General features: G+C 40.1%; 3 protein-coding genes across 6 annotated transcripts; all 3 read right to left on the reverse strand.

Annotated features, from left to right (window-relative positions):
- Nucleotides 1-25: 25 nt before the first annotated feature.
- styk1b (serine/threonine/tyrosine kinase 1b) lies at nt 26-4,987 on the reverse strand. Its single transcript, XM_031744228.2, has 10 exons — nt 4,611-4,987; nt 3,759-3,814; nt 3,362-3,529; nt 2,423-2,758; nt 2,151-2,332; nt 1,911-1,985; nt 1,441-1,649; nt 1,209-1,249; nt 866-962; nt 26-758 (listed from the first exon to the last, which is right to left on the reverse strand). Exons 2-10 carry the CDS (start codon nt 3,811-3,813, stop codon nt 566-568), a joined length of 1,356 nt encoding a protein of 451 aa, XP_031600088.1. The 5' UTR covers nt 3,814; nt 4,611-4,987; the 3' UTR covers nt 26-565.
- A 2,067-nt stretch (nt 4,988-7,054) lies between these two features.
- On the reverse strand, nt 7,055-11,413 carry LOC116323812 (glutathione S-transferase kappa 1). 4 transcript variants are annotated; one of them, XM_039620127.1, is made up of 8 exons: nt 11,378-11,413; nt 10,924-11,031; nt 10,764-10,845; nt 10,526-10,654; nt 8,517-8,659; nt 8,316-8,432; nt 8,125-8,218; nt 7,055-7,750 (listed from the first exon to the last, which is right to left on the reverse strand). In XM_039620127.1, exons 2-8 carry the CDS (start codon nt 10,990-10,992, stop codon nt 7,701-7,703), a joined length of 684 nt encoding a protein of 227 aa, XP_039476061.1. In that variant the 5' UTR covers nt 10,993-11,031; nt 11,378-11,413; the 3' UTR covers nt 7,055-7,700. The 4 variants fall into 4 exon arrangements, with proteins under 4 accessions (XP_039476061.1, XP_039476060.1, XP_039476059.1 ...); XM_039620126.1 differs by lacking the exon at nt 11,378-11,413 and adding an exon at nt 11,146-11,371; XM_039620125.1 differs by lacking the exon at nt 11,378-11,413 and adding an exon at nt 11,146-11,371 and having other exon boundaries at nt 10,924-11,054.
- Nucleotides 11,414-13,190: 1,777 nt separating this feature from the next.
- Nucleotides 13,191-23,153, reverse strand: si:ch1073-90m23.1 (rap1 GTPase-activating protein 2). The gene is made up of 19 exons (XM_031744197.2): nt 22,509-23,153; nt 22,313-22,345; nt 22,102-22,192; nt 21,863-21,898; nt 21,722-21,769; nt 21,408-21,605; nt 21,230-21,327; nt 20,704-20,782; nt 19,185-19,238; nt 18,840-18,923; nt 18,632-18,732; nt 18,418-18,547; nt 18,110-18,271; nt 15,458-15,529; nt 14,310-14,396; nt 14,039-14,194; nt 13,868-13,951; nt 13,737-13,756; nt 13,191-13,646 (listed from the first exon to the last, which is right to left on the reverse strand). Exons 1-19 carry the CDS (start codon nt 22,577-22,579, stop codon nt 13,556-13,558), a joined length of 1,695 nt encoding a protein of 564 aa, XP_031600057.1. The 5' UTR covers nt 22,580-23,153; the 3' UTR covers nt 13,191-13,555.
- Between the last annotated feature and the right edge of the window lie 1,442 nt (nt 23,154-24,595).

Raw genomic sequence — 24,595 nt, forward strand, 5'->3', positions numbered from 1 at the left:
CACTCAATGAGAGCCGCATGAAAAATAAGGTCATCTTTATTTTATTCACATTGAGTTAATGTAAACAGAGATTTTAATGTTCACATAAACTGAACTTGATCAGTAAACATAATTTATAATGGAAATAATGGCAAAATTACATTGGTATGTCCTTCATTTCCACACTTATGTCTGATGCGAAATCATGAAAAAATGTGGCAAATATATATATATCTTAGAACATAGAATTGGCATCTTCAAACAAAACTTGCAAACCATCATGTATGGACAGTATTTAGCACAGGTTCAGGTTGAAGCTGTACGTCGGTCAGGTTTACGGGTCCAAATGTCGAGTCGGAGGTTTTATTTCTCCAACTGAACATTAGAGATATTGGTAAAGGCAAGACACAGAATGAAATTTGAAGAAAAAAACCCCCCAATGTTTCCCAACGTTAACTGTTGAAAGAAGGAAAAAGGAGCAATTTCAATCCCCAGAGTGATCATACCCAGAGTTTCGAGCTATTGTATTGCATCTGAACGTCATTTTTTTGTTTTGTAAAAGTGCTTTTGCTGAGGATAACTACAATCAGAAAACAGTGTAGCTGTTGGCTTCGCCGTATCCAGCTTCTTGAAGATACTGCTCAATGTTAACTGTCCCAGGTCCCTTGATGACCTTGTCAGAGGCCGCCTTCTCCCCTGAAACCAGCTTCTTGCTCACTTCAGCCAGAATGGGTCTTTCTTGGTCCTTCCACTGGCAGCAACCTTTAATGATCGTGTACCTGTGCAAAGAAAAGATGAAGATATTTATCTGACTTTTGCAGTGATTAACGAGAGGAAGTGTAGCGCTTTATGTTTGGCGTTTCTGGAGTATGCAGTGGACACTCACAGTGCGTTGGAGCAGTTAGATGGTTTTTTAAGATTTTTTCCTCGCTGATGAAACTGCAGAAGCTCATTAGCCGGGATCTCTGCAAACGGAGCTTCACCTGGACAAACGCAAGAGAAATTAGTACACACACCATAGCGTATATATGTGAAAACACTTTGATGCAATCCTTTTCCTATTGCAGTCACTGAGTTAACGGTAAAGTCCTCTGTATACCAAAGTATTCTAGAGTCAAATGTGAGGCCATCAACCTATTATTATTCTATTATTCAACTCTAGAAAGATGTATTAAAAAAATACTTTTTAAAGTTACGAGTATATTCTAAAAAGTAAGAATTGAACTTACCCAAAGTTGTCATTTCATACAATAAGATACCAAAGGACCAGCTAGAGAGGGACAGACAAAAGCAACTGATGTTACAATCTTCCTTCCAGGATCAAAATGACAAGTTTATAGACTATACATTTCATGTAGCAACATCTCTATCAGAGGAGATTATGGTAAACAAAGCACCAAGACATCTTTTATACACATGACACATAAAATTAGGCACAAATGAGATCTAAGAAGAACTCACACATCGCTTTTCTCACTGGCAGGCCTCTTGGCTAGCACCTCTGGTGCCTGCCATTTCTTCATGCTCGGATCCTCCTTCTGCGTGGCTCCTTGGTTCTTTCGTGTATAGACTCCATGCAGGCCCCAAAGCTTGGCTGTGAACTGCTTACTGATCAGTACACTACGGGCACGGATGTTTCCATGGAGAAGATCTTTACTGTGAAGGAAAGCCTGATCGGGCAACACGACACGGAAGTCAAAATTAACCAGACGAGCATGTGCAGCTCCTGTAAATATTCAAAGACTGCCCTCAAGCATTAAAAAAGAGCCAATAAGAGGCGGTAACAAATAAAAGCAGCTTTTTCTAATGTTGTGGGTGAAAAAAGAATATTATAAATTCTTTGTGTTTAAGTTTCAAGTGAATAAACACAATGAAATAAAGATATGGTAGGTGAATAGTTAAAAGAAAATACTGTATATTTGCATACTAACCAGTGCACTGGCCACCTGGTTTGCCATGATAAATATTCTTCTCTCTGTCATTTCACATGGAGGATCCATATTGTCCTGGAAAAGCAGTCACAAATACGTCGAAATAAGTCTTCTTTTACATCTTGATTTGGAGATTTACATTTATATTTTATCATACTTTAACTTTGATTGGTTGCTTGAAGGAGAATCAATGTAGCACATGCTGCATCTTTGAAGCTCATTAAAAATGCATCTCCCTACCTCTCTGCATCTCCACAAGAAGCTGAGCAGGTCTCTGTTTTCCAGTTCTTCCACAACTGTAACCAGAGGAGCTCGCAGTGACACCACACCTAGGAGCTCAGGCAGGAATGGATGTGGTCCGAGCTGGGCCAGGAAAGAAGCAAAGCCCAGGAAGTTGTGCCTTTCTGTGGCATTAGCCGAGTCTGCCAACGAGAGAAAAAGTAATTGCTGAATCTTGCACTGAAAACCAAATGAGATGTGCAAAAGTCACAGACAAACGGTCAAAATCTCACCATTTAGCACCCGCAGTACCACATTCCTGTTTTCCATACGGGCCCTGTAGAGGGACACGGAGGAGTCTGTGCGCAGGGAGAAGGTGCCAGAGAGAGGCGTGACCAGGTTGAAGGATTCGGGGAGCCTCTGGCGGGGCAGCTCTCTGGGCTGCGGCGGGAGAGTGAAAGTGGGCTTAAAAGTCTCCTGTGGCGGGGGGCTGGGTTGTTGAGGGAGTGTCTCCACAGAATGGGAAAATGCTTTATTGAGGTAGGTGTGCGGAGGATGGAAGGTGGAGTAGGAATTGGGCATGTCCAAAGCAATGCTTTCATGCTCCAGAACATTAATACCTGATGGAGCTGCAGAGAGAAGAAATACGATCAGTGATAGAAAAGAAAAGTTTAATAGAGGCTTGTATGAAAACACAGGGAGTAAATGAGACCATAAACAGGGTAATTTAGACACTATATTTCAAGTTATTTAATATTCATAAAAAAGTTGAGAAGCAGCAACATGCATGTGGTTTTGAACACATAAAATTGTAGTAGTTGCTTGTATAAGGATACTTTCAGTACTTATTAATGCACAGTATTTGTAAACTCCTTCACCTGAAGTGACATCTGCCTAACACAACATTACAATGTGTTACATGCCATTTATGAAATGTTCATGTTTGCTTATAAGTGTTAAATAAATGAAACAGTTTCAGAAAAACAATTAAAATTTGCACGTCTCACAGCAGTGAGCAAAATTAAAAGGACACAAAAGCTCAGAATTATTAATATTATATTATTTTTATTCATTTAGATTAAATTTATATAATGTTTCATGAACAAGCAAATACAGGCCACAAATTTGACTTAAAATATCAATATGACAAAAAACATTCAATTCAGTTCAATTTTATTTACGCAGCGCCAAACCACAACAACAGTCGACTTCATTCTTGTTTGTGTTCTTACCATCAATGCCATGCAGTATCCTCCTGGTAGTGATCTTTGATTTTGGACGGATACGATCGACCTTCTCTGGGCAGAAGCGCAGCAGTAAAATGAAGACCAGAGTTACCAGAAAGCTGGCAAGCAGGAAGACGGGCACGACGATCACCTCCTGTTCGTACACTCGGATCTCTGCAAACAGGGAATGTACACAAGGAAACGTCCGTCTTTACTGTCAAAGTACTTAAAGTAGCACATATGGTTATGCAGTCTATGCTGATATTTTTGCTGAGCTGACGAGCAGAGTTTATCTTCCATCTTCAGACGAAGACAGAAGACGTTGCTCTAACAAGGGTTAGGCTCGTCAAGCCCCATAAATGGTCAGACCTGTTTAGTGAGCAAAAGTAGCCACGAAACTTACCACAGATAGTGTCTCCAGTTTTGCACTGAGAGTATGCAGCTGATGCTGAAGACATCCTGTCACATATTTAAAAGAAAATAAAAAGAGATGAAGAGATGCAAGAAGCTCACACAACCAGACTTCATACTGAGGAGGTTTTAGCGCTTTTATACACTTAAAAGTTGTCCGGATATTTTCTCAGTAGGAAAACCATTGAATTCTTTGTTATGGATGAAGTAGTCAAATTAAAATGTATTGCCTGACAGGCCTGTTGTTCCTGGAACAGAATCTGTTAATAGTAATGTGACTCTTACAGGTAATCGGTACGGCAAACAGGTAACTGAGACCAGAAACGTCAAATGTCATATTGCTATCTGTGAGGTATACAGAGCATTTTCCTCCTGCTACAAACTAGTTATAAATATAAACAGCCCATCAGAGTTAAAGTCTGACACCTTTATTTTTGTCACGGAGGCTTTTGGACTACTTTAATCAAAGATGTGTATCAGAAAAGCCTAACAAAGCAGTCCTAATGATCTATGTCTAAATTCAGAGAAGCTCAACTTCATGCTCATGCGTTTACGTCACAGCCAAGAGCTCCAAACCTGTTTACCTGCATTTTTTCATCACATTAGTTCCAGTGATGCACTACACACCCAAAGGCCAAATATGATTGGCAAAACAGCACCGGCTCATTCACCCAGACTAAAAATAATACATTATGTCATAAAAATCACTAAAAGGCTCCAACCACACTGCAGCCGCTTTTATAAAGTTAACATAGCGTGCATTAATCAGCTCACTCTTCCTACATGCTGCCACAAGGACAAGTCAACAAAACAGATAGAAGAGAGATAGGAGTCAAAGCCTTACCTCACCGCCTGCAGTTTACTCTTAACAAACGAGAAATAATCAAAAGTGAAATCCTGTTATTGCGGTCAGGCACTTCTCATACATCTTCCCAGCTGAACGAGTCCGGGCTCAGCTGCGCTGTTCAGAGCTTCATTGTTTTGTTGTTCTCAGGTGATTTGTCAGGCTCAGGGGATCAATGTGCTGCTCTCTACTCGTCTTCGTTCAGCCTTCTGTGTTTTCTTAACTCCACCCTCACCTGCTTCACCATATCCTTCTCCTGTTTACTCCTTCCTTCTTCCTCCTTTCCACCTCCCTCCTCCTCAGAGTGTGCTGATGTGCTCTACCACATTCTGTAATGTGCTTTTCCCTGAAGTATAGCAGCGACTCGTGACCATGCCTTCCTCGCCTTTGTGTAAGGAAACTGGTACTGCTGCTCCTTGTAATTTTGTTTCAGTCCCTGGCCCTTTGTCAAACGTGTTTGGTAGTCTTTTGCTCAGAACTGGTATAACAAGCTCGGCCATCTCTGGAGTGTTTAGTGAAAAGATTATCTTGGTCCAAAGAATTCACAGCAACCACATAACTGGAAAGGGAATAAAATATCTGTTTTGTGTTTAGTGCAAAATATTTACACTTAAAATAGGAATGTAGGGGGTAGAAGGAGAGTCTGTAACCTTCACTGTATAAAGACACGGTTACTTACAGTATGATATTTACAAGTAATTATTCATATGACAGCAATACTTGATGTTTGCAATATTACAGTTATTGTCAAAAAACCCGTAGTTCAAGATAAACACTGGAAATGCTGAACACACACAGACTTGTGTTACTTTACGAAACACTATGTGCTCACACACCACTTTATATTTAATTTTGTCCCGTCTTCCGCACTTAAACTCCCAACTGATCACAGCAGATGGCTGCCTGCTTCTGCTGGAGGTTTCTTCCTGTTAAAAGGGAGTTTTTCCTTCCCACTGTTGCCAAGTGCTTGTCCATAGGGGGGTCGCTTGATTGTTGGGGGTTTTCTCTGTGTTATTATAGGGTCTCTACCTTACAATATAAAGCACTTTGAGGCGACTGTTGTTGTGATTTGGTGTTATATAATTAAAAATGAATTGAACTGAACTTTATGCATTAATCATTTGATTTTTTTCAGGAGTTTAACGGCCGAGCTGCCCTGCCGTTTGAGGCGAGGCATACAATCAAAGGGGTACGGCACTGTAGACACTGCGCCAGTGCTGTCGAGGTGATTTCAGCTATGTGCACAACAGCAAGTTTGCAAAGTATTTCAGTATACTGTAGCGTCTTTCTTTCCACTTTATGTTGTGGCATTATACATTTGTGACATATCAAACATTTAATGCATTTATCCATTTCCACATCCTGTTCTTACCCAGACCAGGGAAAGAGATGATATTCACGCCCACGACAGGTCATCAATCTGACACAAACCTAAAACAAACAAAAAGCCACATCCTCTCTAACATTAATACCTGAATGCAGTTCAGCTGAGGGAGGATATAAAGGCCTCTGCTTGCCTGTTTGTGAAAGGGTTGAAATTCAAAACCTGCTTGGGGTGAATGATGGGTTACAAAGGGACCGATGGATTAATTAATAATGACGCAGTAGTTCTCAGAGAGGTGACAAAAATCTCATCTCGTCTTTCTAATAACGTCTGAACTTTCCCTCAGGCAAGGTGTTTCAAACCTGTGGCACAAGGGCCAGAAACGGCCCATCAGATGTTCCAGTTCAAATTACTGTAAAGTCATTAGTTGTTAATAATTTAAATGAAAAGCCTTTTTATGGTGTTGTAATTTGATGCCAGGAATACTAAACAGGAAAGAAAATATGTGAGAAGTATTTTTATATTTAGACAAGATCATAAAGGCATAAAACACTTTTGCTCTGTTACAAAAACTTTACATATCAAAGTTTTGGTGCCTTGAAAGACTCACTCTTAAATGTAAATTGTAATGTACATTTAATGAATAATGACTCGTTATTATTGTTTTTTAAATGTGATAACTATGAACATTTTAGAGGGGTGTTTTTTAGGTTATCATTTCCATAGTTTTACTGCTTCAGCCCACTTGAGATTAAACTGAGATGTATGGGCTCATAAACTATGACTCCTCCGGGTTTAAGCAAATTAGCACTTAACAACATATCACCGCTCAGGATGATATATATTTTAGTACCCCCATGTTAGATTTGGAACTTGTGCATGGTGTATCGGCCCCCCTGCAACTCTGAGTTGGTGAAGTCGAAGAAAATGGGTCAATATTTCAGTCATGAATGGAAATAATGGGCCAACTGTCCAGATGGTAGTTATAAGACATTTAAAAATCACAAATGTTAGGACTGTGGAGAAATAAAAAGTATCAGTTGGGACCATGAATATTACTGTAATAATATTAATAATAATAATAATAATAATAATAAGGTTTAGTACAAGCTGCCAAAAATACTTTTCTTGTATTTCAAAGGCTTTTATTAGGCACATAATTAGCAGCACAACTGTATGATGCATTATTCACAATACTAGCAGTAAATTACATGATATGTGTTCAAAATTTAAGCACTGAGATCTGTGAACACTGGTTGATCCTGGTAGACACACATCATGTGACCAAATCTACCCACATTCGTTTTTGTTGTTGTTATTTTGGGTTTTGTATGACTAACATTAAAAAAAGCATATATATACCCATATTTCAACAGTACCACTTTGGAAACTTGTTTCTGACACTGACAAAAAAACAACTTTTGCCACTGATAAGTTGGATTTTCAGGTTATTATCTGAACAAACTGAACTCAAAACGTTTACTGACTCAGACGTCAAAATTTCACAAAATTGTCACAAGCTTTCATAACCAGTGCATATGCTGGCTGATAATTCATCGATTTGGCCCACCTAATGAAAAACAAAAGATGACAGAAGAACTGTAAAGTCCCCAAAATAATTACTAATAAAAACTAAAAATGTGCTGCTTGTTTTCAGAGGCACAGCTTGGAAAACTGGGATTTTAATTTCAGAAAAATGAAAGATGCAAATTAATCACAAATCAAAACTGTGAGCAAATCGTCTTTAGATGAAAACAGGTTTCATTTTACAGCTTGGCAGCTGATTTGCTGGGTTGAGGTCCCAGCCATTTCTCTCCTGAAACAGAGAACAAAATGTGACTGAATAAGAAACTGCCAACAACAAAAGGGAAAAGTAGTGCCACTGCCTGAAGAGATGTGTGTATTTCTCCAGGGTGCCAAACACCTTTTGGTTTGTTTTTGTAATTTTGAAATCATAGGTGATTTACAATAAAAACAAAACTAGAATAACTTTAATTGTTAGAGAGCAACTACTTCAAATAATATGTGAAGATCGATTCCTTAATATCAATATTCAGTTAAAAAGAATGACTAAAAGAGCCAAAGTATGCAAAGTCTTTCACTGACTACAAGTTAAGGTGTCATTTTATTCCATTTATTTGAGCCAGTTTGATAGTAAATTTGTAGAGAATGGTAGAATCGTATTCTCACCGATGCAGTGGGCCATGAGCTCAAATCTGTCAGATCCAAAGAACATCTCTGGCTTTCCATCAACATGACACACAATCATGGGGAAACCAAAAGCCTGACAAGGATTTAGGAGAAGAGATTTGTGTTATAGCTGATGGTTTGTTTGTTTTTCACTTTGCTAGATCTACAAGAGGAGCTGAAGGACAACTGACCCCATAATCAAGTGCTGCCTGTGTTGTGCTTTTAAGCTTCTCTTTGACCTGCGTTGAGGTGGACATGGCCAGCAGTTCTTTTATCTCACTTTCAGACAATCCTGCTTTCACTGCTGCCTGCAAAAGCACAAAAAGTCTCAAAATTAAATTGTGCTTGTTAATTTTGTTTTAAATGGAGCCAGGCGGTTATAGAGTCTGCACCTCAGACAGCGACACAGGTTCAGTGATGTCTTTGTCTTCACTCCAGATTCTTCTCCACAGCTCACGGGACACATTCACCACCTTCTCTCCATCCTTCTCTTTTTCTTGCACCGCTGCCACAAATCGCATTGCAGCCAAGCTGCCTAGAAGAAGAAAAAAGAAGAGCTAGATTCCTTGTATGCAATAAAAAAAATCCTTTCAACAGTCAGATGCATGACTTATATGCATGATTTTGATCCGCTAATCATCCAAACTATCAATCCATCCACCCCACCATAATTAACTATAATAAATAAACCACTGGAAAGGCTTTATGGATTCTGGTGGCTCCACAATCTAGTGGTTTACTCTGATAGACAAGCAAAAGATCCCTGGTTTGATTCTGCGAGGAGATGGATCAGAAGCACTTTGGGGTTGCATCAGGAAGGGCACTGAAGTAAAAACTTTGCCAAATCAAACATGCAGAGCTAACTGCTGTGGTAGCTCTTGTCAACAAGGGAGGAGCTGTAAGTCGCTTGTAAACTGGTTTTATATACTCTGTGTATATCACACTGGATGATCTGCAAGCCAAAGCAACCACCTCCACTGCAGTATTTTTTCTAGCTGTCTTTCAGCTCATTGACTCAGATTTACATGAAGACTCTAAACATTTGATTTGCTATCCTTTATCTCACCTTTAGTTTCATCAGACAATAATTTCTGGATAAAAAAGCTCCGATGAGCGGACCACGCTACCTGCTCAGCAACAGACTGTAGCTAAAGATGGCAACTAACAGGTCAACAAAGCCAAACATTAGCAAACAGATTTTTAAAGAGTCAATATTGGACTTTCATTCATATCAAATGCGTGATACGGTTGCTGTGTATTTGCAAAAAGTGCTAACATGCATCTGTTACCTGAACCACTATTGACAAAATCATGAGATGTCCCATCTGGGCAGCTTCTTTTAAACCCAATATCTCAGTAAATCTCTTAATCTGCAGTTCTTTATTCGATCTTTGGTTAAAATCATTAAAAATTTTGAAGGAGGGTTTCTTATGAACCATACAACAGTATCTGGAATTGTTGGTTCTCTATAAAAAGGGAAGTAAACTTTCTTAGGTACACACATTCATTGCAAATATCGATTCAGCCAATCACATGGCAGAAATTCAGTGCATTTAGACACATAGACATGATTAAGGCAACTTGCTGAAGTTCACACTGAGCATTTAAATGGGGAAGTAAGGTGATTTAGGTGAGTTAAAACGTGGCATGGTTTTTGGTCCCAGACTGGTGTGAGTATTTCACAAACTGCTGATCTTCTGGGATTTACAGAGAATGGTCCAAAAAAGAGAAAATATGAGCGGTAGTTCTCTGGGGGAAAATATCTTCTTGTTGCCAGTACTGGGTTCGCCTGGTTTCTTGAACTGTCATCAGACGTCAATCCAATAGAGCACCTTTAAGATACTGTGTAACGGGAGATTCACATCATGGATGTGCAGCAGCTGTGCGATCAACATGGACCAAAATCTCTGAGGAATGCTTAAGAATTAAGGCAGTTCTGAAAGCAAACGCGGGTCTTATCAGGTACTGGTGAGATGTACCTAATAAAGTGTCAAGTGTATATTGTGTTGTGTTTACAGCTTTTTTTCCCACAGTGTTTTTAAGTATTAAATTAAATTTGCTTTGTGTTGCTTTAACACCATATCACGAGTGATGACTACGACATTATCACTTACCCAAACTTTTGGGAGTTAAGAATAGTAGAGTACAGCTTCCCATATCTGAAGATAATCTGTTTTACTTGCATGTTTCCCCCCCTTTAAAAAAAACAACAAAAAGTAGTAGACACTTATGTTTTTCTTTAAATGTGGAACTTCTGTCAAAATCAAGCGTCACTGCTTCAGTTAAAATGTCTTTAGGGGTCAAATAAGGTCTAATAGGGTCAAATAGCTTGGGGTCCCCAAACAGATTAATCAACTCATAATCTAATCAATAGACATTATAGAACTGATTCTGCTTGTACCTTTCTGGAACATGACCTCAAAGGGGTCAGCAGGCGGCTGCAAGGGGACATTGAAGTATTCTGCCAAGCGGGTGAGATCTTTTGTCATGTACGTGAACTTGTTAGGAACCAAACCAGGAGGCTTGTTGCCTGTCAAGAAAGAGAAATGTGAGAGCAAACAGACTCAGCGTGCACCCGGATTTGACCGTCCAGCGTGTCCTGCAGTAGGCTTACAGGTGCCTGACTGATCTTTACTGACCCGCTCCATGCATGATGCCACCCAGATACGCAGGGCGCAGTTTGAGGTCGATGTTCCAAACGTTTCTGTATCGGCACATGACCTGCAAACACATGAGATATTTGAACATCTCCTAAACAAACCGATCTGATGCTGTGGTGCACATCAAGGCGGCACGAACCTCGAAACCAAGCCATGAATACGGAGAAACTACATCGTAGAACAACTCCACAACTTTTCTGGAGGTCATCCTGGGGTCAGCAGCCGATCTTTGATTTGTTAGCGAGAGCTTTAAATGAAGAGCACAAAAACCTAACGCAGCGTGTGAATAATTCACAAGGAGTCAGTCTGGTTTTGGGGGGCAGCCTCTGAGCAATGTTCACTGTGTCAAAGTTCAACTAACCTGAAGCAGAGCTGCTCGGGCTTAGCAGAAATAAAACAAATCGCAGCGAAGACTGTGAGCAGAAATCACTCGTTGTTTTTAACAGTTAGCTACAACCGATGCTATCATGTATTAAATGGTGTTAAAGACGGAGTTAAAAAACGATAGCAGAAGTTAGCCTGAGCTACATAAATAACGAACAAGCTTAGTAGCAGTGTCTGACCACAAGGGGGACCAAAATGATTACACCTACCTGCTCTAATAGCTACAAATCAGGTGGTACAGAACAGCCAAGAGCCTCCCGCACGGGCTTCTTCTTCTTGAATGCCAGCAGGCAAGACAGCCTACATGTGCATTACTGCCACCTACCGGCTTCGAGCAGTAGTTCACTCTCTGATAACCCTAAAGACAACCATGATGATTAACAAACTTCTTACACGCCAAAGCAGGGGTGTGAAACATAAGGCTCGGGGCCTGGCAAAGACTCCAAACTGGCCTATTTTACTGCTTTAGAAAATCTGAAGGAGGACATGCATTTTAAAGTTTTACACCCTTTCCTACTGATAAAGACCTCTTCCATGGCTATTAATGCAACAACAAAGGAATAAAGTAATAGATAAATAGTAAATGACAGAAAAGTTTCCACTATCTAATATATATCTATTATAAAAATGTCAGTTTTTTTGTTTTGCTATGAATGAACTTTGTCTTTTATAATTAAAAAACCGTCTAATTACAGAACTTTTCTTCGATTTATTTCTTACAGTTTAAGCCCAAAAAGTCATGATGACAGCTCATTTACTGCAGCAGCATTTCTTTACCATTTAGAAGTAGTTGAAAATGCACTTTTTTTCTTATATTCTGATTTATAATGGATTGAATATGTAGTTAAACTTTTTTACACTGACAGCAAGGGGAGTTTCACAGGTCCAGCTCACTGAAGATCAAAGTGGGCTGTATGTGGCCCACAATATAAAATGAGTTTGACATCCTTGAATTAAAGCACAAGCTTGTAATAGTTATGCAATATAGTGCATTATAGCTGATATACTTTTTTTTAACTTATGCATAAAAAATGAGTATTTTCTGCATATGTAAGAGATCTGAATACTTCCTGTACTGCTAATCTTGCTTCTCATCACATTTTCTTCTTTCTGGCTCAGTACACAGCGTGCATACACTAAGTGATGACCTATTTAGTGCAGTATAATTTGACGGACTCTTGCATATCTTATTCTCATCAAACAATCTTATATATTATGCAGTAATAGTTCACCTCCTTCTGCCTCCTTACCTGCATCATCACTCCAGGACAGAACAGCACGTCCCTTTATTTGTTGCTTCATTTCATTGTTATTCCAGTGTTCTTGCCACACTTTATGAATATCAGTTTAAAAAGCCTTTTTTGTGCATATGTTGCTTTTATCCGCAACCACCACACTCCTACACACATGAATCACACAGGTTTTTGAGGTTTTACTCTCTCACGTCATTACAAAATTTAAGTTAATCTGTAGTCACTGTAGTCACATAGTATACAAATATTATTATTGTCTTGTTTATCAATTTTTTTCTGATTTTTAAAAGGTTGGTTAAGTCAGCTGGTTTAGTTATTAGTTATTAGGCTTAAAAAATCCACTTTCATTATCTTGTATTTTTGATGTGATTTTTCTCTTTTTATTTTCAAATAAATACCTGCTTTTTCAAAATCACGTCTGTGCCTGTGTGTGCTTTGACTGCTTGCTCCTTGCACTTGGTTAGGAATCGACCCATCGATTTGGAAGTCATCTGCAGATAAATGAACTGTTTGGCCAGTATACTCACACCCACATTGTCCTACAAACCTTCAAGGACGGGTGCTCAAAGAAAGCCAGCGCTCAGAAAGATTTCAAATGTTATGTGTCTTTCAGTTGACCTTATCTATTAATTGTTTCTAATATAACTTTATGCTCTATCCAGATGCTGCATTTGTGCTTTATGTTGGTTGATTTGTATATTTAAGACATCAAAAATAACCAAGGAGATTTTACTCACTTTTACACACAATATAATAACTGATTTTTCAAATTATGTTTTATTGGTCTTTAAAACAAACCATTTATTTTCTACATTTTATGTTCAGTTTTATTTTAATTCATTATACCGTGTTGCCTTCATGCAAATTCAGTCACTGGCATAAACCTGATATTGTCTTATCCTTTAAACTCCTGTCATCTGTTTGAAGTCAAAACATTTAAATTTAATGATTCTCATGAATCTAGAATATCACTCCTATAACAGTCATATAATTATATTTTATGCATTCAGAACTATTTACTTTTACAGTCTATTTACATACAGGTCATCCACCAGGATATTAAAGTCTAACCATACAGGCCAGCAATGTCTATATTTATATTTATGTCTAAAATCTACAAGTACTTTTTTGCTTTTATATCTCTTCTTGAGGACTTGTTTGATCTTTGAGTTCAGCTGCCACCAAACTGTCAGTGGGAGCAGGCAGAGGTCCTGAAGATTTGTCACTAAAAAGAACAAAAAGTGATTTGTTTTACTTCCTCGGCTCATACACAATTGAACATTTGAATTTTTTAGAATACTTTTATGAGTCTCACCTATCTCCATCTTTCTCTGTCTGTCAAGGAAGATAGAGGAGAACATCAGTGCAGTTAGTATGAATAATCTTATGGCTTTATTCAAACAGTTTCCATTGCACAGCAAGCTTTTTCTTTCTTTTTTTTTTTACCTTAGCCTTCTGTGATGTGCTGCTAGAATTCTTCCTGGGGACCCCCAGATTCTCAAAAGAATGGCTCCGCACTCTGATGGCTCTCTGGTACAGGAGACAGAGGTAAGAACACTTAGAGTTAAAATTGTAAATTCAAACATGCGAGTATTTCAGAGAAATACAAACATTCACCTTAAAGTTTTCAATAAATCCCCCACTTCCTTCAGAAGGCCCCCGCAGGCCCTCTGAAGTGGGGACAGCAATCAGTGATTGATCCCCCATCATGCACTGGGAACGGGTGAAGAGTTCAGCCTGCAAGTTCTCCAGGAGTGATGAACGAGTGCGGACCTTTGTAAGAGTGAAGGAGGGGAAAAATGCACAGGGCAGAGGTCAAAGTCAGAAGAAAAAACCCCACAGATATTCAATAACGAAGCGCATTAGAGAAAAGTGTTCCTCCCTCTACCTCCAGCCTGCTGAACTGCTCAGCCTTATAGCAGGATATCTCAGCGTTAATGAGTTTAGCCAGCAGGAACTCTCTGAACTTTGAATGCTAAAGGAAAGGACAAAGGAAGACAAACCTTGTGAGATATTTCACACACTGATTATACTGGTAAATACAGAGCTCCATAAAATAAAGGACTGACACACAGAGCAGGTGGAGCAGAAGCAACCTTTCACTAATTAAATCAAGGTGTGTTTGCATTCAAGCAGTCTGAATGCTCAATGACGTCCAAAGGAGCAAAGCAAGGCAAGACAAAGGTTAGACTGACATGTTAAGCTGTGTCTTTTTAGAGCACATATTTAGACCTGTAAGAAAGGTGCAGGAGTTACTAGTAACACAAGCTCTGTTTTAGTGTCTCAATAAGCCATGACAGTGTGGCAATGAACCACAAAACACCAGAATCCTGAAACCACTTTCAGCCATCATTTTACTATTTACACCTGTGCTTACTGAGTCGAACTGACATGTCTCCAGTGAAGAAGGTTTGTCCACAAGAGCCCTAGTCTGGAGAGCAAGTATAAACTTAAGGACCCGCATGTTTTGCACTCAGAGATGCTCTTCTGCATGCTTTGGGTGAAACTAGTGATTATTTGAGTTACTGCTGCCTTCCTATCAACTCAACCAGCCTGAATTGTTGATACAAGGATGAACTCTTCTTAACTTTTTCCAGCGTCACAATTTGTTGTAGATCTTTTGGTTACTTACTCTCATATTACGTAGCATGACTCCCATTTATAAATATCTTGTGAGACCTCAAATTTTTATATAAATCTTTTCATAACATGCAATGGGCCCCTCAGTACCAACAAAGTAGGAAAAATATTTGGAAGATTTAATTTCTGTAGCAAGCTCTGCCATCCAGAGATGAAGCTACCACACGATTTCTGTAGGGCTACAAAAACTATTTGACATCCACTGATGTTTCTGGGAGGCAATAGCAGTGGATATCAAATGAATGACAAAGCAAATAAAGTATGAATGCGTGACAAAGCAAATAAAGTATAATATACCTAAAAAAATATATGAATTGGCTGCAGCTGTTACATTAAAGAATAAATAAATACATAAATAAACTATACTAAGACAGATGAAGCTCTGTTTTTTCTTACATCTGTAAAGACAGGGGGATCTGGAAGCACTGGACCAAAGGGAGGAACATCTTCTCTTGCCGTGACAGACACCTGCAGAAGACAAAAACGGCAGAGATTAGCAGAGATTGTTGCATGATGTCAGTTTATTACAGATATATTTGAATCAACAGCTAGTCTCATCAGCTGGTTTTCAGACTGCCAGGGCATTCGCCCCTGACTGCCACCCAGCAGTCATTGAACCTGAACTCCACAGTGCCTCCTGCAGGTGGTCAGCCAGCCCATGTTGCCTGTTCAGGCTGTGTCTGAGTGGGCCCCGTGGGATAAAGCCTGTTCATCAGGCTAGCTCCTTTGAGCTCCTTCCCAAGGTACATAGTATGCTGGTACCTGATGATTTTTTTTTCATCAGGGTTGTGTAAAATGCTCTTTGTCTGGTTCCCCAACCAGAAGAAATTTCCCTTGAGAGACCCGATCAGGGTCAAAAGCTCCTGACAAATATAGCCCAGCTGTTCAGTCGTTCCATTGAAAGCAGCGCTGCTGTTCTTCCACACTGAGGTGGTCGAGGCATCTAATTTGGATACCTCCCTTCAGTGTACCCCTGGATGAGAGGTGGCTGGGGAGAGGGAGGTCTGGAATTCTCTGGTTAGGGTGCAGCTCCAACAACACAGCCCAGATGAGTGGGACAAAATGGATGGATGAATGGATATTTGTATCTATATGGCAGCATATAAATAACAACAATGGCTTTGCAAAAATGTCAGAGTTAGTGCTGTGAGACACCAGCACTACCACACAACCACTACATCACCGGGCCACCCAGCTGCTATATTTCTTTACAAATATAGAATAGAATAGAATAGAATTCAACTTTACTGTCATTGCACATGTTACAGGTACAGGGCAACGAAATGCAGTTTGCATCCATCCAGAAGTGCTTTAGCCATGATATAGATATATTACAATATATATTAGCAATAATATAGATATGTAAGTATATTACAGAAATGGGTCTATTATGGTATGTTATAATGTACACGGTATGAAGTATGTTATGAATATGCTATAACTATAAGTATGTACAGGCTGTAGTGAGTACAAGCTATGTACAGGATATGAACAGGATATAAATATGAAAAAAAACCTATACAGAATATGAAATAAAAAAACTATACAGAAATATGAGATATACAGTTATACAGAAATGTGAACTATGCAAGTTATAAACAGTTGTGGGATTAAAAATTATTGTATGTACAGAATGATTATTTACACAGAACTATACAGTAGTGCAGTTAAGATAAGTGAGATATGTGGATAATTTCTACAGAGGCTGTATAAAGTGCTAGTGGTTGAGTGGTGGTTCAGTCCATGTTATTATTGTGTGTTTGAGGGTACAGTTGTCCATTGTGTGTGTGTGTGTGTGTAGGTGGTTGTGGGTGTGTGTATGTTCAGTCCATGAGTTTAACGTGGGTCAGATGTCAGGAGGCAGAGTTCAGGAGTCTGACAGCTGTGGGGAAGAAGCTGTTCCGGTACCTGGTGGTCTTAGTCCGGAGGCTCCTGTAGCGCCTCCCAGAGGGCAGGAGGGTGAAGAGTCCATGTGATGGGTGACTGGGGTCTTTGATGATTTTCCCAGCCCTTTTCAGACACCGCTTCCTGTAGATGTCCTTTATGGCAGGAAGTGGTGCTCCGGCGATGCGCTGGGCAGTTTTCACGACCCTCTGCAACGTCGTCCGGTCCGAGGCAGAGCAGTTCCCGTACCAGACTGTTATACAGTTGGTCAGGATGCTCTCGATGGTGCAGCGGTAGAAGTTCACCAGGATGTCTGAGGACAGGTGGTTCTTCCTCAGAGTCCTCAAGAAGAAGAGGCGCTGGTGAGCCTTCTTGACCAGCTTGGAGCAGTTGGTCGTCCAGATGAGATCCTCGGAGATGTGGACACCCAGGAACTTGAAGCTGTTCACACGCTCCACAGCCGTCCCCTTAATGTGGATGGGTGGATGTGGGTCAGCATTCCTCCTGTAGTCCACGATGAGCTCCTTAGTCTTCTCGGTGTTAAGCAGCAGGTTGTTTGTGTCGCACCACTCAGCCAGACGATCCACCTCCTCCCTGTAGGCGGCCTCATCGTTGTCACTGATGAGGCCAATCACCGTGGTGTCATCTGCAAACTTAATGATGGTGTTGGAACCATCAGCAGGTCTGCAGTCGTGGGTGAAGAGGGTACCTTGTGGTACACCGGTGTTCATTGTGATTGTAGATGAGCAGCGGTTATCCAGCCGGACATGTTGGGGCGGTTGGTCAGGAAGTCCAGTAACCATTTGCAGATGAGGGAACTGATGCCCAGGTCTGTCAGTTTCCTGATGAGTTGTGAGGGGTGGATTGTATTGAATGCTGAACTGAAGTCTATAAACAGCATTCTGGCGTAGGTGTTGTTGTTGTCCAGGTGTGAGAGGACAGAGTGCAGCGCGATGGAGACTGCATCCTCTGTGCTCCTGTTCTGGCGGTATGCGAATTGGTGGGGGTCCAGGGTGGGGGGGAGACAGGATTTGAAGTGTGCTAAGACCAGCGGCTCTAAGGACTTAGTGATGATGGGGGTGAGTGCTACTGGGCGGTAGTCATTGAGGCTATATGGTTAATTTATTCCATTTGCATTGATGGGGATGTTTTTTGCCCACTTACCTGATATGCTGCTCCACCTGTTCCCTCTTGCCTCTGAATCCTCCGGACGACAATAAAACAGTGAAGGAAGTGAGACTTGATAACATCAGACAGAAAGGGGGTTTGTCCCTCCTGGCAGACCAAAGCTACGATGTCATTACCGATGTGCCTTTTTCTTTGTAGCTGTGCAGGGTGATGAGAAAAATGTTGGTTAGTGTCTAAAAAAAAGTTGATTCCTCCCTCCCCACATAAACTTAACTACACATAATATCCTCAGAGAGACTGTGAATCATCAGCACAAACAGACTGAGGATGATGTGTTTAATGACCTGCTGTGGGTCACCCTCTGTGTAAGGCAGTTTAGTTGCGACATGAAACATGATTTCTCTCCCACGAAAGGAAGTGTAGACTGCTTCACTTCCTGTCTGACCATGACACACATCCAGTCCTCCTCTAAAGCTGAGAAAAAGAGCGAGGAGAGAAGAAACCATGTGATTTTCCACATTTCTTGTGTCACTTTTTCACATTGTCAGGATACTTTACCCCGTGAATCCTTGCAGCTGAACTGTCTCTCCCAGAATAGACAGGAACTCTTTAAACTCCTCACTTTCCTCATTGTTACCCAGTATGTCTTCCTCAGTGAGCTACAGAGAAATGGATTTCTCTGAGAGGGATTGGTTATGATATGGTGCCATATTTTAGCCATTTTTATAAAAATGCATGGCATTTTGAAGTAAAGCATCAGACTTACCTGCCTGTTCTTTTGGCACAAAACACCAAACTTGAAATTAGGAGACACTCTGTGTTCATCAAATGTGGTTATAAGTTCTGGAGCCTGAGAGAGGAAGAAGAGTGTTGAAGAGCAAAGAGCTTCACAGAAATCATGCTGACATGTCACAGTAGGAAAGGCACAGGGAGAAAAAACCATATGAGCTTCTTGGTATTACCTTTCTGCTCACTGTGACACTGTTTGGGACACCCGTTTGTGTTTAACTGAGCCATTCTTACTGTTTTTGGTGACACCAAAAATTGGCGTTCCTCCTGTGACGTATGTGAAATATGTGTCATTGTTTGGAGTCATTTCAGAGCATATTACCTTCAGGTAGCAGACCACGTCAAACTTTGAGACAGTCACTCGGTCACAAAGCATCTAGAAAGAATGTGAGGAAGAATTATAAGCGCTTGTCACGTATTCAGTGCTTGAAAGTGAGAACATTTATTCATGTACTGAGGTTTGATTTTGGGGTACCTTGAGTATTTCTTTAGGTTTATTTCTCCTTTTTCTACTGCTTCTCAGAGTGAAACAATACTTTTTACTCTGCTGCATTTTTTTACATATATTTTTTTTAGAAAAACTGCAAGATTAAAAAGTGCTACAGTCACCATTTGCAGTCCTGCAAAAAGTGCTGTCTGTTCAGTAGCTTGTAGGACCGCCCTAAGCAGCAGCAACTTGATATGATTTGAAGTTTCTGTATGACTTTATCAGACTCTCACTTCATTGCTTCAGTTCTTGGATGCTTGGAGACATTCCTTTATGCACAGCTCTCTTTAACTCCCACCACAGCATTTCATTCAGTTTGAAAACTGGACTTTGGACTGGGCCATTGAAACACCTTGATTCTTTTTTTTCTGTTGCAGGTTTGCTGCTGAGTTTGAAATGATTGTCCTGTTGCATGGCCGTGCAGTAGCTTTAACTGTCCAACCAGACAGATGGCCTCCCGTTTGATTCTCCTTTACATACAGAGGAGTTCAGTGTCAACTTAATCACTGCATGAAGCTGCAAAACAAGCAAAACTATTACCCCACTGCCACTGTGCTTAACAGTGTGCATGAGGCGTTTGAGGTAACATGCTGTGTTTGGATTTTGCCAAACATTGCACTGTACACTGTGATCAAATATCTTCATTTTAGTCTCATTGGTCCAGAAGATATTGTTCCACAAATCTTGTGATGTCATGTTTATTTTAGAGAGAAGAGGCTTTCTCCTGGCAGTGCTTCATATGAATCATACTTGTTCAGTCTTTATCTAATTGTGCTATCATGAACTTTAACATTTGATGTTTTAACTGAGTGCTACAGAGTCGGAGATATAACTCTTGGGTTTTTTTCTACGAGCATTGCACAATCTGACCTTGGGGAGAATTTGCTGGCATGTCCATTACTGGAAGAGTGTGGCATTGTGTTAACTCACACACCTGATTGCTCCAACCCAACAAACTGCCAGAAGTTATGGTTTTATGGAGGAAGTCAGACTAGCGGATGATTGTTTCAGCACCTAGCTGCTACTTACTGTCTTAATTCCTATGGAAGCATTAAGGGTGTGCTTAATTTTTCACAGAACTACATAGAGTCCAGTAAAAACTTTATTTTTCACTTAAGTGTAGAAAGTAAGCCTATAAACAGTCTATAAAGTAGTTAGCCTTAGCCGCTCATCGTTTAGCTATTATGATGTCAGTGCATCCATAAAATAATAAAACACATATGTAAACTTTTAAGTACTTTAAATACACAGAATGTGCACAATTAATGCTTTTACTTGAAATAATAATTTTTCATTTGTGGTTATTATTTTGCCAAATAGAAATATAGGAATGATACTGTAAGAAGTTTGATACCTTTGCTAATTCAACTGCAGATGGCATGGTGGGGAAAAGAGACACAGAGAAGACTCCATGCAGAGAACACTCCTTCATCCTGTGAGACATAAAGCACGATCATTATGTCTCCTTTTCTGTGATGCAGTTTCTTGTAATAATCGATCAACCACGCTCTACATTAAACATACAAACTACAACAAAGAAACCATAAAGATTCCTTCCAGAGATACTTTAAGATCTTTTGTGATGCACAGCATGCACACTGGAAGTTTTAAATGACCTAGTTACGCTTGTAAAAGTTGCATATTAAACCATGATTGACTTCTAAAATGAAATTCTGCTTGTACCATGACACCTTTACATCAGATTTAAGTCAGATAAACATTCCTCTTTCCGCATGTGAATCTGAAAGTTTACACAATAACCCTGGGAGAAAGACATTTTGGAGCTGAGGGGGCATTTAAGGAGAAGCACATTTTTGGCTGTATCGCAGCTTAGAATAAAAAATATCTCACAGTAAGCCAAAATAGTCAAAGATCTCCACCTTAGAATCACCCTGAGCCTATTCTCCTCTTCCTCCAAACACACAGAGAGAACCAGCGGGCCCAAAGTTGGATCCACTGCTGTGAAAGAGTGATGGTACTGCGTGGCAAAAGGGTCAAAAACATTAATATCAGTGCAGAAGGATATTCCTAGAGATTTTACAGTTAAAGTCTACTTACTCGTGAGCGGAAGAACTCGTGATAGATTTTGGCCTCACCGTCTCTCTCCATGATGTCATAGCTCTCTGGGTCAACGCCATAGTGGGAAGAGGTGGGACTCACATCTACCAGTCTGTCCAGAGGGGGGTCTATCCAGTAGCCTCCCAGTTTCGAAGGAAGGATAAGCGGCAGCTCTCGCCCAGTTGTCAAAAGTGGAGACTGATAGACACAAAAAAGAAGAATCTGATTGGGCTGATGTTTGTTTGGGGAAACGCCTGTTATCATCAGTGCAGAGCCTGTGTCACTTTTTTATTATTAGTATCAAGTAGACAAACCTTGAGAGGAAGGGGGAATTCACATCGTTGCTCATCGATCCTGCTGCCCTGATGGACAAGAGCTTTAGTGATTACAAACATCTGCTGCTCAGGCATTGATGGATGCACACACTGCACAAAATGATTGACACTGTAACTCACCTGCAGCTTCTCTATGATTTCAAACAGCTCTGATTCCTAATATTAAAAAAAAAAAAAGGTAAAATGCAAGTAGAGACAAAGGAAAGCAGAAGCACGGGTGAGGAAGAGGAACATGACACATATTTCAGTCAGTCTGTAAGAAACGGACTTCTTAGAAATGTAGAACATGGATATTCATCCCGTAGAGTGAATTAAAATTAAAGCGAGAAAGTGCACACTAAAAATGATAAGGATATCACCCTCTGGTTGCTGCTGGAAGAACGGAAAGGCTTGCGCTCACTGGCAGGAGAATCCAGGTTGTCCAGACTTTTGTCCTGTGCAGATTCAGGTCTGCAGCAACAGGTTGGTTTACACAGCAAGACAGCACAGTTAGTAACTCCTTACATTATACAGGAAAGGTTAACATGTTAACTCAAAAAAGCTGCAGTAGAGAAGAAAATAAAGCCTCACCCCGTCTCATCCCCACATGTGAATCTATCCACGCTGTAAACAAGGAAGTAAGAGCTTTTCAGAAACTTCTGCATAAACAGACAAGATGACTTCAATCTAAAAGAAGTGCCGTTTGTTCAGGTTATGCCGCTGCTCCAAGGACTTGTTTTGTGCACAATGCCAGTCCTAATTTAAGACTAACAGTGTCTTTACTTACCTGCCATATGCCCCCAAAGTGAAACTTCTCTTTCTAGAGTAGGACATATCATTCCTCTTTTCTCTCTCCATGCCTTTGGTGTCACTGTGAATGTTTGTACATGCCAGTTTGGTGCTGAGTCAATCAGGGCTGGCTAAGGTTGAATTAATTCACTCTATCATTCTGTCACTCCTCTTCCTCCTCCTCTGCCCCCTGCCATTCACTCATTTAAGCTTCCCTTTCCTGCCTCTGTCCTGCTGTCAGCCAGACAGGCAGCATTAACCCGCTCGTGGTCACAGGTGCAGCAGCCGCCGCTAACTGTAAGACGGACACGGTCAGGTGCTCCACGCTGCTTCGCGCTATCGATCCCGAGTGAACGCTTGTGGTGGTTTCACAGACCGGCTGAGCTTAAAGATGGGCTTGTAAATAAATAAAGAAATGAGTGAGACATTTTCTCCCGGACCTGCTACCCTTTGAGTCAGTGAGAATCATCAATTATTGACAGGTCACACAGTGAGGGTGAGGAGATAGACAGCAGGGGAGGGTGAAGGAGGGAGTGACAGAGAGAGAGGGATGGAAAAGGAAGTAAGAAAGCGAGAAAAACAGAAAGGCAGGAACACATGCAATGCAAAGCACACACCTGTTGGTTCTAATGCATTAATGGTTGCATGTTCGCTGTCTGTGTTTGTCATAATGTGTGTGTAACTCTAATACCTTATTGTAAAATACACCAAGTAAGAATAAATTGTGCCAGAAATGTTCCTCCATTGGTTTTATGTGATTTGTCATATTTTATTCATTAAAATGATTTATTTAGTATGGTTTTATTGCACTAATTAATTTCATATTTACAGTTATTTTAGTTCATGGTTCTCAACCTTGGAGCTTGTAAGATTATTACTGAACTGTGAAAGAAGAAAAGAAACCTCTGGTACAACAATTTGGATTCAAAATTGTAAACTTTATTCTGAGTATTGCTTTTTCATGAACAGATGGACTAACTTTCTAAATTTCAATCACCAGCTCAAAGTTACAACATTTAAGTGAATTATCTCTTTGAAGGAACTGCAATGGCAAAAATTAAACAATAATTTAAAAAGGAAAACAGCTGGTTTCCTTTCACACACAAACATTGCAATGTATACAAGAATGCTCTGTTTAAAATTTCGATTTTATATATTTAACCTGCTAAACAGATAGCTTTAGCTATCAAGTAATCATAGTGTAGTAAAAAGCATAAAGTTGTCAAGCATAAGGGATATGACTGACAGAAAAAGATGCACCTACACTGAACTGGACACTTCTGAAGCTGTGGTGGAGGTCACTGAGCAAACTGTTATCAATCATGACCACCTTCTGCACCACTTCCTGGACAGGCAGCAAATCACCTCCTCTGACTGATACTTTCATACCACATTCTATTACCTCTCATATCGCCCTGTATGAGAGGTAAGTCCACTCTACCTTTTATCATTAGTGTGTCTCACTTATTTTGTTAACCCCCCACTGCAAAAGTGTGTCTCAATTTCTTTATCATATTTCTAAATTTCCTGTTCCTCTTGATGAGGCTAAAAGCAAGTTTTGTGTCTTTGTTTGTTTGTTTGTTTGAAAAAGAACAGAAGACTGCTTAGCAGTAATCACCAAAAATCAACCAACTGTTAAAACAAAAGAATTTGCCAAATCTGGGATAAATTCATTATTTCTTATCTTATTTGGGATTTTAACATTTGTTAAATATTAATGGAGCTTGTTTTCCCCCTCTATAATCAAAAAACTGCCATCAGGTTGTTTTATATAATATCAGAGTGTAAGGGGAGGTAGGACCTTACATTATACCTTATCCTACCACTGCTCATTTACAAACTCAAATATTAAACCCTGCTGCAAATGTGTGACCTTTAACTGTCTTTTCAGTCCTCCTCCCTTTTTTAAATAGCGCTCTATTCGAGAGGCGTTTGTGTCTGCCTTCTTATCAATTGGTTACTTATTAACAGAAATGAGATTCAAATTCAAAATACCCTTATTTCTGTTATTCACACAGCAGTTTACTGTACGATTAAGCTGCCATTAAGAAGCTAAAAGAAGAAACGATTGGTTCACTGAAACGC

This window comes from Oreochromis aureus, linkage group 11 (genome assembly GCF_013358895.1).
Source record: "Oreochromis aureus strain Israel breed Guangdong linkage group 11, ZZ_aureus, whole genome shotgun sequence".
NCBI classification, from domain to species: domain Eukaryota; kingdom Metazoa; phylum Chordata; class Actinopteri; order Cichliformes; family Cichlidae; genus Oreochromis; species Oreochromis aureus.

Excerpts from the sequence above, each read along its gene's own strand:
- styk1b (XM_031744228.2), bottom strand. The coding sequence starts at position 3,813 with ATGTCTTCAGCATCAGCTGCATACTCTCAGTGCAAAACTGGAGACACT. Across the intron at positions 3,530-3,758 it reads AACTGGAGACACTATCTGTG|AGATCCGAGTGTACGAACAG; the intron begins GTAAGTTTCGTG and ends CCCTGTTTGCAG. Across the intron at positions 2,759-3,361 it reads GATACTGCATGGCATTGATG|CTCCATCAGGTATTAATGTT; the intron begins GTAAGAACACAA and ends TTCTCTCTGCAG.
- LOC116323812 (XM_039620127.1), bottom strand. The coding sequence starts at position 10,992 with ATGACCTCCAGAAAAGTTGTGGAGTTGTTCTACGATGTAGTTTCTCCG. Across the intron at positions 8,219-8,315 it reads AGGCAGCACTTGATTATGGG|GCTTTTGGTTTCCCCATGAT; the intron begins GTCAGTTGTCCT and ends AATCCTTGTCAG. Across the intron at positions 7,751-8,124 it reads GCTCATGGCCCACTGCATCG|GAGAGAAATGGCTGGGACCT; the intron begins GTGAGAATACGA and ends TCTCTGTTTCAG.
- si:ch1073-90m23.1 (XM_031744197.2), bottom strand. The coding sequence starts at position 22,579 with ATGGAGAGAGAAAAGAGGAATGATATGTCCTACTCTAGAAAGAGAAGT. Across the intron at positions 19,239-20,703 it reads CTGCAGTTGAATTAGCAAAG|ATGCTTTGTGACCGAGTGAC; the intron begins GTATCAAACTTC and ends CATTCTTTCTAG. Across the intron at positions 13,952-14,038 it reads GATTTATTGAAAACTTTAAG|AGAGCCATCAGAGTGCGGAG; the intron begins GTGAATGTTTGT and ends CTCCTGTACCAG.